Source organism: Mercenaria mercenaria, unplaced genomic scaffold (genome assembly GCF_021730395.1).
Source record: "Mercenaria mercenaria strain notata unplaced genomic scaffold, MADL_Memer_1 contig_2791, whole genome shotgun sequence".
Taxonomy (NCBI): Eukaryota; Metazoa; Mollusca; class Bivalvia; order Venerida; family Veneridae; genus Mercenaria; species Mercenaria mercenaria.
Genome location: NW_026460870.1, coordinates 6,492 through 20,744, shown reverse-complemented (window position 1 = coordinate 20,744; position 14,253 = coordinate 6,492). Strand labels below are relative to the sequence as shown.

Sequence of the window (14,253 nt, the reverse complement as noted above, 5' to 3'; positions counted from 1 at the left end):
GTTTATGATTTAATATGCTTTATTACGTTAACATGGCAAATAGCACTAAAATAACCGTAGTATTAACATTATGAAGTTATAAATAAGTTTTAAAAATAACAATATAGAACAAGAACTGTCTCGACTATTTAGATGGATAGTAAAACTGAGGAAACTGGAGCTGTCACTGGAGTGTTGAATGACTCCAATGTTGGATGAAGGTCTTGCACAATAGCTTGAGTCTGCGCAAGATATTAAGTAATAAGAGAGATAAAAATAAAGTGTATCAAAACACCAAATAAGTATAAATCTGAGCCAAAAGGGGGCATAACTCATTAAAGATAAGAAATATGCACCTTGTGTCATATGATAAAGGTGATGATGGAACAACTACTTTAAGTTTGAATCAAATCCATTTAGTTATAACTGAGATAGAGTGAAAGTGCACCAAAACTTCAACCTGCAATTTCAATTAAAAAAGGGGGCATGATTCATGAAAAACTGGTGCCAGAGTAATGGACCTTGTGTCTTAAGATATGGGTGATGATGTGAAACTACTATTATAAATTTCAATTAAATTCATATAGTAATAAATGCGATAAACTGAAAGTGTGAAAGTGCATCAAAACAAAACTTTAACCTTAAATTCTAAGTAAAAAAGATAATTCATGAAATAATTGTTTGAGAGTTATGGCCCTTATGCCAGATAATGTGAATGATGATACGGATTTTTTGGGATTTAACGTCGCACCGACACATGTTAGGCCATATGGCGACTTTCAAGCTTTAATGGTGGAGGAAGACCCCATGTGCCCCTCCGTGCATTATTTCATCACGAGCGGGCACCTGGGTAGAACCACCGACCTTCACTAAGCCAGCTGGATGGCTTCCTCACATGAAGAATTCAACGCTCCGAACCCACATCGATGAGAGACAAGTGATTTGAAGTCAGCGACCTTAACCACTCAGCCACGGAGGCCCACGATAATACGGAATAACTAGTTTATGATACGGAATAACTAGTTTAAAGCAACTCTGTCAAGTAATTTCAGAAATAAGGTGAAAAAAGGAGAAAGTGTAAAAAACTTTAACCAAGCTGGAGACGCGGAAAGACGCCGACGCCGACGCCAGGGTGAATAGGATAGTTCTCAATATACTTCGTATAGTCGAGCTAAAAACACACGTGGTCTGAATGTTTGATTAAAAATCTGTCGCAAGTAAATAGGAAAAGTCTTTATACTATTTTGGAAGTAAACGCAATTCTGATATTTAACTTTTTTCTTAATAACGAATACAATTTAAAAATTAACTTCTAGAAGTTTATACCCTATTTGTGATAAAATTATATGTGCAATACATGCAGATCTAAAAGTTCAAAAGAATTGTTTTATCGCTCTTTTTTTTAAATGCATTTTTCTAGTTTTTGCACTCATGGAACGACATCTGCATTTAAATCTCCCCTTCAAACTAATCAATAACACAGTAGTACAGTAACCTTTTATTATACTGATCTGTAATGAATTAGAATATCCCGGCTTTAAAAGTGAATGCCTACTATTTTAGAATTTTAGTTTTACAATTAAAGAATAATAAAAGAATTCAGTTTCTATGCACAATAAAGAGAACAGGAGAATTACAAGGCTAACTCTATTTTTATTCAACGTTTCGACTATTTATTAAGTCTTCATCAGCAAGTCTACAAATATGATATGAAATAAACAACGTCATGAATATATGACGTCATAAAAGATGACGTTACGTTACAAACATTTTGGCGTAAAAATTAAAATGTACAATAGGCTACATAATGTATACACAAATGTATATCCAAGTATTGTTTAAGGTATTGGACCCGTAATAGAGTACCTCCTTTTTGAAGAGTATTCAATTCCTACACTTAACCTACCACCTTGAGTGCAATTTTCGCGGGGGGGGGGGGGGGGGGCGTAGGTTCAAGCCCCACTGGGACCAAATTTTTTTTTTTAAATATTTTCCTTTTTTTCTAGTAAGTTTTTACTTTTTTCAAGACTTATTATGGATGTATTGTACAAAAGTGGAAAAATTTCATTATATAAGCGATTTCTTGCTGTTCAAAGTGAATTTACCTCTGAATCATGAAAGGTAGAGTTAGACATCTTTAAAAATACTGAGTTACATACGGTAAAAGTTCTCTATTTTGCATTCTTTCTTTAGATTACATATTGTGGAAGAAATGCAGGTAGGTTTTACTTCTGCCCCAAGGTTATTTTTGAATAAAGTGAGCAAAATTCAAAACCGACACACAGGATTCAACCTTAAATTTTCAATGTTGGAGTTAGAATTCTGACTCATTAAATCTGTTTACTTGAGGCACCCTAGAAAAAAAATGATATTTACAGTTATAATTTGTGATTTATTATTGTTTTACAATAGTCTGATGTATCTTTTATCAAAATTAATGCTGTAATGAATTCTCTGCAAACGTTTCAGATAGTGGCCATCACATTGAAATTTGTCTTTACTAGAGCTTGCGGAAATACCATAAATTATACAAAATTTACAAAAAACGGCACGGTAAAAGTTCTTTAAAATTTGCAACACAGTGCAAAACATGATCAACTTCAAGAATATACCAAGCAAATGCCATTTTCTAAACATAACTATTAGGGGTCCAATACCTTAAAGTATATTGTGACAAAAATTAAAATTAAAGGTGGTTATACTTAATACATAGTAAGATTATAAATATTATTTAAAATAATAATGTTAATAATCATAATAACAGTAAGTACAGGATCACTGGGTAAGTTGTGTTATAGACAAAAAAGAAAATACCAGCAAAAACAGTACTAACTGAAGACTTAAATGATGCACAATTAAGAAATACGGAGGAAAAGCAAAGTATATACTGAAATTGTCTGTGTGTACAAATATTATTACGAGCTCAATCTATTTTGACTGATCCTCTAATCAGAGCACGACACACTGCACATGTTTTAAGCCTGTCAGAACAGGCCTCACAGGCTACCACATGACGGCATGGAAAGAATACCATACATAGGTCTGCATTAAGACAGATTTTACATCTGCTTCTAATTTCCAGCTCTTCTTTTCCTATTAAAATAATAAAATATTTACATTTTATTTGCCAATTCATCAACAAATCGCACTTCGAATAGCAATATATATCATCTAAAACAGAATTTCCTTTGTACCCTCTCAAAATGTCTCCATGTCATCATAAATCAAAGAGTTTGCTTTCGTTTCGTACTCCTATCTGTTGAATAAATACTTAATTGCTCATAACATTGCAAATATACATATATAAGTTCTGTCCTTTTACCTTTTTCTTCCAAATGGCGATTAGCTGTCACCTGTTGCTTCATGGTATTCATTTTTCCTATCACTGCTACAGATATGTGTACAGCGGGGTCTGAAATACAACAGCTAAGATGTCTTTGCTTGTTATTGTTTCGTACTGTAGCATTTTGTATACACGACCTGATCTCTAGATCAATCATAAAATATCACATAAAGTGCAAAATCACGTCTATAAATACCCATTCATCATTCTAACGTGTGATCGTCTATTTATCACTTTTATTTTAAGTTTATTTTAGAATAAGGTGTACATAATTCGCTGCACAACAAGCAAGTTATAGTCTGTATTGTATATAACATGTAAATATATGGAATATATATAATATATAAAATTGAACATGTGATTGGAAAAGTCATACAGGACAATGTGTTCTTGTAACCTCCTTACATCGACTCATCAGAAATATAAAATATACGAATAAAAGTACAGTACAAACCTGCAATAAGCATAACAAAAGTTCTTTCATCAAGCTTGTACATCTGTGAACGTTTAAAGCAAACAGTGTGTGAGATGTTGTACACAGTTTAAAAAGGACGGGTGGACGGATGTATGGATGTACGGACAGCAGCAACGACATATACCCCTGATATAAAGGCTGGACATTCTATTTTACGGTTAAGGTTTTGTCGTTTTAGCCCGGCTTATAAATTCTAAAATATGGCCGAACCTTGCACATTTTAGTAGAGACTTATGATATTACATTTCTTATAGAACAATACCAGAAGATAAATTCTGGATATGGAACACTCGAATCAGTCAACTATGAAAGCCTGGACAAACTGTTTTATGACGTCATCATTAGGACAATTGAATTCGTAAAAATAATTTGATCATGTTCACCAACGTATAAAATTTTATCGCCCTTTTCGAAATTTCTAATTATCTGGTGACAAACAATTGGACTGTGTAGAGCTTCTCAAAGTTACATTATGTTAAGAAATGTCAAAGAAAGGTTACTTTGGGAATAATTTGTATGTAGAGGGATAAATTATCTAAAACGATGTATCACAAATCGTAAACTTTTCATTCTGTTTTCAAACAAAGACAAACTTTTTATAAAATAGCGTTATAAAAAAATGGAAGTAGGTGTTCATAATTAGATTATATCGCTTTAGAATTCCTCCGACTATAAATGCCTTTTCGGGTCATTTTAAACTTGTCCACACATACGGGAGAGATGCCTTATATTTTGCTCATTTTTAAATGTTGTATATTTCTTCCTTATGGATACGAACTAAACTTGGTATTTATGTAATAATTAATTTATACGTAGATCTTAATTCGAATTATACTTTTGCAGCGATATATTACTTTATATAATATAATGAAGAACAATGTAGAGTGGTTAATTGCATGGCTATTTCGCAACAGAGATAGGCTAAGGGATGGCATATAAATTACTAAGAAAAGCAGACCCTTTCTGTTAAAAACAAGGAACGTATATAAAACTGAAAGAAGAAATATTCCCTTCAAGAATATTTGTAGGGATCTGTCAGAGATATTTTATTTGTACCGCGATGTTGCATACAGCTGTAAAGTGTATGACAACATGCACTTACCAAACCTTTTAGCGTAATACTAAGACTTTTCAAATACCTTTCAAATTACTACATGCACATATGTGTACTCATTTAGAAAAGTATATTGTTAGTAAATGTCAAAATAGCTGGGCAAATAACTGAAACAATACTGCATACTGCAAGCATGAAATTTGGCATGTGTACTCGTCTGACCTACTTTTCTCAAAAAGTCCATTAGCCACTTGAAAATTCAATATGGCGGCCTTTTAAAGGGCACAGAAGTTGATTTTTTTGAGCAGCTTCAGTTTTTTTCAGTTCGGAAACATACCTTAAGGTGATTTTGGTGCAAACTTTGATAACAAAAGATGTCAAATCCAATTGGCGTGTTTCAAGATACGCCGTTCATGTAAGCACTAATTTCATTAACTGACGTCCTGTTAATAATTTAATGATGGACATACATATTTAACGCTGGCTTTAACTTGAGATAAGGCTAGCTTTTTCCGACGCAGGCAATGACAGGCAGTGACTCATTAAGGTGTTCAGTTTTTCTCAAATCTGTTCATGGACTGAAACTTCACACATGGATTGTAATCATTAGGCGCTGTACAAAGACAAGTTCTATAACTCTGACATACATTTTAACAAAATTACCCCCCTTTTGAAATTTTCAACGTTAATTTTTTTTTCTCAGAAACTACTACATTTACTGGGTTGAAACTTCACACATACCTTCATAGTCATTAGGCACTGTACAAAGCCAAGTTCCATACTTTGACATGAATGTTAACAAAATTACCCCCCCCCCCCCCCCCCCCTCCTTTTAAAATTAGAAATTGTAACGATAAGTCTTTGTGTCTCTACATGGGATATATTTCAATTATGTCCATTTATGGCCGTCACTGCTTGATTGGAACTTGTGGTCAAACTGTATATAAGGTAGGCATTTTTAAAATTAAAGTGTATGTAGCAATAAACGTAGATACAACAATTTTGATAAATAAAAGATCTGCTTTGTGTCATAGGTGAAGCAATGCAGATTGACAGTACTTGTTTCCTCTCTAAGGCATGTCTCAAGACTTTATATGTTTGCCAAATAGTTGTTATATTTGCAGCGGAGTCCAAAACCATTGCATTTACACCTACCATAACATTTTCTTTTACATACACATTTTGTCAGTTCTTTACAGCTATTTGCAACTGGTGGATTATTGTTCAGAGTATCTGCCATAGGTCACCTTGCTTCTCCCATCCCCATTCAGCAGGATACTCGACTTTCTTTTGGCTAAACAGTGCCTGTCCCCATATGCAACCAGCTGGGTATGCAGAACGCTTTGTGTGTTTGCAAAGGCTGCTTGAATCTTGAAAAATGGCCATCATATTGAATTTTCAAGTGGCTAACGGGCTTTTTGAAAGAAGGCTCAGACGAGTACACATGCCAAATTTCATGCTTGCATCACCAAATGCAGTATTTTCCTGAACAAATGACTTAATCTGCCCAGCTAAAATTACAGCTAATTGAAACATGCAATATCATGTACTTTTCTTCACATCAATGCCTCAGCCCATTTAGAAGCGGCTCAATAAAAAACTTAATATATTAATTTAAGTATGTAGCTCATATTTTATTGTTTATTGTAGTCATTTAGAACATTTGTTTAGAAATCTATAATCTATTTTTAAAAGTGGCATGTGAGATAATGTTTTGACACGAACTAATGCAAGTTGATCCCGATGAGGTAAAATATCCGGAAAGAAGGTGTGTTGTGTGTGTGGTGGGGGGAGAGAGAGAGGGTACTCGTCCTAATATTCTTTTTAACTGATGAATTAAACTGAACATTTGCGCATGTTTGAAACGATTTCCTAACTAAATTTCATTTTTGGGGTGTTTATACCTGTCAGAGATACAATATTCTATAATATAAATTAATGAGAAAAAATGTATAATTGCTTCAATGTTTTTCTTATAGTGTGGCGACTTTGATCTAACATATTTATATCAAACTGCATTTCACCAGTGAGATGATACACTGTGCTAGTCTGTCGTATGACTGTTCACAAAATATATATAAATGTACTTTTACATATGTTTCTATATCAACAAAGTACATAACAATTTGGACATGCTACCTCATTAGTATATGTAAAAATTGCTTCTGCTTTATAAACGAACGATAAACCTGTGTACCATCACTACGACTTTACGTAAAGGTGGAACAATTATGGTAAATGTGTATGTTACCGAATGTGACCAATGGGAAAACTGCATTGTGACACCACATTAATACATTTGCTGTAGGGTTCCTGAGAAGTATAACTCCCAAAATATGTAAAATAAGACTGAATATTTCAAGTAGTGGTTACAAGATACACATCACCATCGTGGTTTAGAAATCTATATTTTGGTATGAAATACATGATTTTTATTTAAAGCGCGTGTGAAGACTACCGGCTTCTGTAACCTAAAAACATCCATATGTTTCATACCCAGGTGTGAACCACTAAACCACAGCCTATTTCTTAATGAAAGTGAATGTAAGATGAACATAAGCATTTTTTTTACACAACTTAGTACTCTAAAACGATTGCATTTGATGAAATGAAATGAAATAAATAGTTCCACCGAAGTTAATTGACTTTCCAAAACGGGGCTACAAATATGAGAACGTTTGGATGTACGATTGCTTACAGACGTCGCGTCGTCATTCTTTGTGATTACACTGGATATTAGTCATAAGACACTTTCATGATAATGCATGCTAGTATAAATATATGCCGTAAGTTGAAAAGTTAATCTATATAAAAAAAAGTTAAAGTAATGCAAATCTGAATCAGAGTAAACAATGTTAAAGAAAGACAAATAAAAATGCATTTATATGATATAAATAGCAAATTAGCAGTTTCCATTTTGGTATGTACTACATGGATGCGTTCGAAATACGCACCCCTTAACATTTAAAACACGAATAATTATGTTTTTTCTTTTCTTCTTTTTTTCAGAGCTGATTTTTATTTTACACTATGGCCATAGACCTTTAGGATGACAGGTCAATAATTACTCTGTGGGAGTTTTTCATGCTTTGTGTGATTAAATTATGTTATGATGTCAATTTTCTTTCAATCTAAAAATATTCATCTGTCAGATATAAGTACAGTTTGATTAACGTAAGAAATAAATCGCGACTTAGTACTGTTCATCTGAGTATATCTTCTATTATGTTAGTTTGTAAAAATGTACAGAATGAAACACACATCATGCTACGGTGTTCCGTTTGGACAATCGTGACTTTTTATTGAATCCTAAACCGCGATATACGATGGTACGATGACGAAAACGTGATGGTGCGATGGCACGATGATGAAACAACGATGGTACGATGGTGAAAACGCGATGGCACGATGATGAAATCGCGATGATGCGATGGTACGATGGTGAAATGTCGATGTAATATCGCGTTTTCATCATCGTACCATCGCGTTTTCACCATCGTATCATCTTACCATCGCGTTTTCATCATCGTACCATCGCGTTTTCATCATCGTGCTATCGCGTTTTCATCATCGTACCACCGCATTATAAACATCGTACCATCGCGTTTTCATTATCGTGCCATCGCGTTATCACCATCGTACCATCGCGTTTTCACCATCGTACCATCGCGTTATCACCATCGTACAATCGCATTATCACCATCGTACCATCGCCTTCCGGTGGTCATGAGCAGTGGTACAGTATATGTGTCAGTAATAAATCTCATTTTCACATTGCACTATGTACCTTCTACATCCTAACATGAATAACTATTACATCCAGCTTTTTATTTACTTTCATGCATACATAAATACAAAGGACGTGGCCTTGAAAATTTTACACAGTTTTAATGAGTTGAGCACTGAACATTTTGAAAACCATTTTGCAAAACAGCTGAATCTAAATGGTAAATTTCTTCTCACAAAATACATTGAGATATATACATTCATCTATTGTTTACAAAAATTCAAGTGCACGGAACTACGCCTTTCTAACCGGAAGGCGATGGTACGATGGTGAAAACGCGATGGTACGATGGTGAAAACGCGACGGTACGATGGTGATAACGCGATGGCACGATGGTGAAAACGCGATGGTACGATGGTGATAACGCGATGGCACGATGGTGAAAACGCGATGGTACGATGATGAAAACGCGATGGCACGATGGTGAAAACGCGATGGTACGATGATGAAAACGCGATATAACATCGATATTTCACCATCGTACCATCGCACCGTCGCGATTTCATCATTATGCCATCGCGTTTTCACCATCGTACAATCGTTGTTTCATCATCGTGCCATCGCACCATCGCGTTTTCGTCATCGTACCATCGTGCATCACGGTTTAGTTTTAAATAAAAAGTCACGATTGTCCAAACGGAACACCATATCATGCCGTTACAAAGAGTAAAACAGCTTTGTTAGATTTATAGAAACATTTCACTTAAAATAATACACCAATGTCTTCATATCAATCACGTTGTTAAAAATATCGCATTTTAATTAGATATATTAAAATCATTTTGGATCAATTCCTGCGCATCTGAGCTCTGAATCGTGATAAATCATGTGAAAAACCACTCGACGGCCTTCTTTATTTTTATTTTTACATGCTCATTGAAATGTTGTGATAGAATTGGCTGGGCTTCATTTATCCAAGTAGTAGTAAACCGGACGTCATGCCACCATTTGACGCCATAATGGACTTTATAATGCTGTTTTACCAATCTGCGCGTTTCGCAGAATCTAACACAACCGAATTCATTTTCCAAGCTGATTATTGTGTATTATTATATATCAATACATTTCCTGACCTCACAATTATTATGTCAAAGCGTTAGATGGAATACAGTCGCTCAGCAGGAAAAGAAATCAACAGAAAATAGAAAATAGGCAAATACTAGCATTTGATGGATGCCGTCAAGGATGTATTTTAAAGTCCTTCGTAACGTGTTAGAATCGAAATAATTTATCTAATTTTGTGATTTTTTTCTTCATTGTTTGTCATTCTGATGCGTATAATTATATCACTCGAGCTACGCCCCCGTGATATTAATCCTTACTTCTTAAATATACAGAGATTGACTACTTTCTTCTTTGTTTAACTTAATGGTAAATCGCCATGAATGATTTCACTCAATTATTCTTTTTGAGACCACGAACCTTTTAATCTAAATACATAAGTGTCTGGATAACCAATATTATAACACATTAATCACGGTAATGCGACAAATATTCACAATCTATTTCCATTTACCGATTACCTCCCTTTAATTGCGTTAACTGATATTTTTCAGGAAAATGATATATTCGATCGCGGATAATGTCACAAAAGTGTAAAAAGTATTGTATTAATGGTTTTGTATTGAAATATAGATATTATATCACTAACATTTTACGGTAATTTTGAAAAAAAGGACCGATAGCTGTTCATAAACCACAATGAATATTTTTGTCTTTTTCTGAAATATATTATTTATTTACATTATTTCAATTTGGCATTCCTATAAAGATAAATTATATAACAATTTTGTCAAGATGTATTACAAATATATCTACTAAGAGCATTTTTATCAAAATAACGAAAGTCGTTGTGCAAGAATAAACTTGAGAGTAAACCTGCTTTGAATACTATAAATAGAGAGATATTAACACAAAACACTTAAATCCCAAAAATCTTAAATTTTATTAAGAACTGAGCGAAATATGACGATTTAAAAAGAAATTTGCTGAAAATATCCTTTATATGAGTTGTCTGCCCATGACAAGAGAATGTGCAAAAAGTCAGTGTTCCATATCCAGATTTCTATTTGACATAACCTTCAATCATTTTATGATCATGGCTTGTCTGTACTAAAAAGTGCAAGATCGAATGACTTATAAGCCGGGCTATTTTACCTTCCTTGATCTTGCTTGTATTAGACGTTCCTTTCTCCTTAACGTGATCTTCCTTTTCAACGTCTTCGGACTCCATGTTACTTTCAAGGTCTGAAAAATTAACAGTGTGTTACGGAAATAATTTTGTATTTGTACAATTTTTCTAACTGAAATGCCAACAATTATATAACATCCTACATGCATTTGTGAGGATCATTTGACATGTTGAAAAGAAAAGGTCACGAGGACATAGATTGATGAATAAGAGGGATGATTGATTTGTATTACATTTTCATCTATCAGAAACTTTTGAACGATAACACTTTTATGAGCCGCAGCATTGTCACGGAACAACTAAAGACTGCGACGACCAGTCAACGGATTTTTGTTTTATTTTCGTTTACTTGTGCTTCAGTACTTTCAGAACTTTAACGTAACATTTATAGCCCTGTCATGAAAACAGATGCGACGACCATCAAGATTTTTTTTTTTGTTAATTGTTTCATACTTACTTCAAAAGATCTATATAAGAATGCGCCGCGCTACGATAATTGTCAATAAAACATTGCTGGATTATAAAGAGTCACGTTTCCTCTATGTAAAACTCGAGTGTGTTGCATATCAAACTTCTATGGAAGCGTGCGATTTTCATTACTTTTGAAATAGCCCAAATACGTTTCTGTGTTGTATGTTCAATTTTCTTGTTGCAACATAATGTATTCTGAATATATAATTCATATCATTATTTTATGAACGTTAACGTTTCTGTTTTGTCTGCAGAATATCACATGTACAAACATGTTTTGTTCGTTTACATTTTTCTTCCAACTGGCGTTTAGGTGCCTCCTGTTGCTTCATGGTATTCATTTCTCCTGCCAAAGATATATGTAAATTTGTGTCTGAAATACAACAGCTGAGATGTCTTTGTTTGTTTCGAATTGTATCATTATAGGAACAGGTCGCCCAACGCAACACAAACAAAAAATGTTTCAGGCTCGATTTACGTCTCACATATACATGAATATATGGATATAGAAAGGAACGGTTATTTGATAAATTACTTAAAATGTGTTCATGTAAGCATACTATTATAGACTCATCGGTAATTTTGAATATGTTAATGAATGTAAAACACAAGGTGGAACTTGCAGGTTCTGGTTTCTTATGCAATGGATTTGATTAAAGGCTCTTTGGAGAAAACGTCATTCCAACACGTTGAAATTATACTGTTTTTGTCTCTTTTATAACAAGAATTTACACTGGTAAAATCAGTTTTCGTTTTTGCTTACTTTTCATAGAACGAACACTAATTATATAGTTTTCCTTATAAAATTTTCTGCATCTGCAATCGACTAAGCAAATATTAGTTTAAGACTTAAACTAGCTCCTAAACTATGGTATATTATTTTTTAAATTTTTGTTTTTAAAACTGTTAATGCAGCTAATCTATATACTATGTCCAAAATAATAATATTACAATCAGATCTAAACGAAAAATAGACTGGCATTTGTCACTATTACATAGAATAAAATAATAAAAACAATTTTGTAACAAATTCTTTATTATAGTGGTTAGTCCATTTAGGACTGCAGTTGAACTTTATATATACTTTTTTTAGTTTTGTTGTGCAATTTAAGATCTTTAAGAAAATTGTAGTATTCAATAGTAATCCTTATAGCAGGTAAATGTTTGCTTATTACTTAATCTGATAAATGAAGTTTAGGTAAAGCTTTTAATATTTTTTTTCCGTTTGCGCTCGCTTTATTTGTGTACATGATGTCTTTTTCAGAGAACTTTCGTTCCTTCTTTAAAGTTACTTTCCTTTTGCTGTATTTCTCACCATGCATTATTTTTTTTAGAGAATACCCTGCAATGAATGAAATAATTAAGAAAATGTATGATAAAAGAGACGATTGCCATCTCTCCCCCCAACCCACCCCCTTCACGGAGATGTCCCTCGAGCTGCATCTTACGGTGTCTATATTTCGCAACGTATCTTACTCAAAGTTAAAAGATTTTAATGTTAGAAATCTTCATATTACCAGAACGTATTACAACAGGGTTTCCGGTATCATAAAGTACTGAAGGCTTTCACTAAATTCTACAACAGATCGTCGGAACTTTTCAAGAAATGTAACACAAACCTTAAAACACATAAAACTTGGTCTTAAATACCCGGTATAGTATGGAGGAGAAAATCGTATTGTGCTATTTTTGAAAGAAAAAGTATAGCGTTCAAGTGGTAGCCTGATGATATCAATAACAGGTAGTTTTCCAAAGTCGTATGATTATTCATGTTAGGTTACTAATTATACAACCTTCAAAGCTATTGTCTGACAAAGATACTGAGATGTATATTGTGAAGACATTAAAGTGAAATCGTTATCTGTAATCGGGCGCAAGTGTTAAAAGTTAAATAATACGTCGTTTTATTATCTATAGATCAGGGATTGTTTGAAAAACTACGATATGCGCCTGAGAAAGAGGAATCAGCAAAGAATGAAAATAACACGAAAAACATGAACGATCCCAATCTTTTGGAGAGTACAAGCGTAGGTTTGTATCTACGATTTTGATAAACACTGAAATTTCTGTGACTTAAATGGTCATTGAAGTATGCTTACACACATAGAATAAAATGCTTACTAGTGTTCTTTTTATATAGGATTATGCTACGTACATCTTAAATCATCTTTTACCGGATTTGAACTAATTATTACTAATTCAAACGCTTAACGGTCTAAGTGACGCAGAGTCACTTGGTCGAAATGGATCTGTCACTTACAAACATATTCTTAATAAATAGTATGCTTTAGATAATATGTAATGCGTTTAATGTAAAACAAACACCTCTTTGATTAATTTCATTAGTCTACCACTTGAACCCATTTTTTAGAAATAATAAAATAGAAACAATGCGATTTTTATTCATTTCGCCTGTTATATCTCTTTCTACTTGCGGTAGGCTATTTGCTGCGCTCCTTTGCTTCCCAGAAATAAACCAATATTTTTAATTTGTATAATAACAACAGTATCCAATAGAGTTTAATGTTTTCTGTGCCAGATGCATGTTATCTAGTGTCATAAAAAACGATGTATTACCTTTATTTTTACGAATTTTCACGAACACGTAGCGCAACATGTAGATTACGCAAATGACTACGCAAATGGTGTACCAAACTGAAAAGCAAAATTTACATAAAATTAAGAACTAAAATATTTCATAGAAAAGAAATTTGTGTTATGCAAGTTTTCATAAGCTGAAAAGTGAGTGCATATACGCTATGTTTACATGAGCACATGTTTTATATGTAGACTAGTGTAATGTCGTTTCCAACGAACAGCCAAGATTGAAATTGTCTAGGAGTTCAAGCGATTTTTCGGATGTAGAGTTGATTGCAATATTTTTTTTCTTCCTGAGCGAACGCAGTTGATCAATGGTATCACTTATCTGACTATGAAACCAGTCAACTACCGT

General features: G+C 33.5%; 1 protein-coding gene across 1 annotated transcript; it reads right to left on the bottom strand.

Annotated features, from left to right (window-relative positions):
- Positions 1–1,420: 1,420 nt before the first annotated feature.
- On the bottom strand, positions 1,421–10,881 carry LOC128552423 (baculoviral IAP repeat-containing protein 7-like). The gene is made up of 3 exons (XM_053533461.1): positions 10,796–10,881; positions 3,302–3,391; positions 1,421–3,072 (listed from the first exon to the last, which is right to left on the bottom strand). The coding sequence occupies exons 1-3, from the start codon at positions 10,869–10,871 to the stop codon at positions 2,903–2,905; spliced, it is 336 nt and encodes a 111-aa protein (XP_053389436.1). The 5' UTR covers positions 10,872–10,881; the 3' UTR covers positions 1,421–2,902.
- Positions 10,882–14,253: the final 3,372 nt, after the last annotated feature.

What these genes read in the sequence shown, in the direction of transcription:
- LOC128552423 (XM_053533461.1), bottom strand. Translation starts at nt 10,871, where the DNA reads ATGGAGTCCGAAGACGTTGAAAAGGAAGATCACGTTAAGGAGAAAGGA. An exon ending in TACAAGCAAGATCAAGGAAG is followed by an intron (nt 3,392 to 10,795) that starts GTAAAATAGCCC and finishes GTTGTATTTCAG; the next exon opens with ACCCCGCTGTACACATATCT. An exon ending in TCGCCATTTGGAAGAAAAAG is followed by an intron (nt 3,073 to 3,301) that starts GTAAAAGGACAG and finishes TTATTTTAATAG; the next exon opens with GAAAAGAAGAGCTGGAAATT.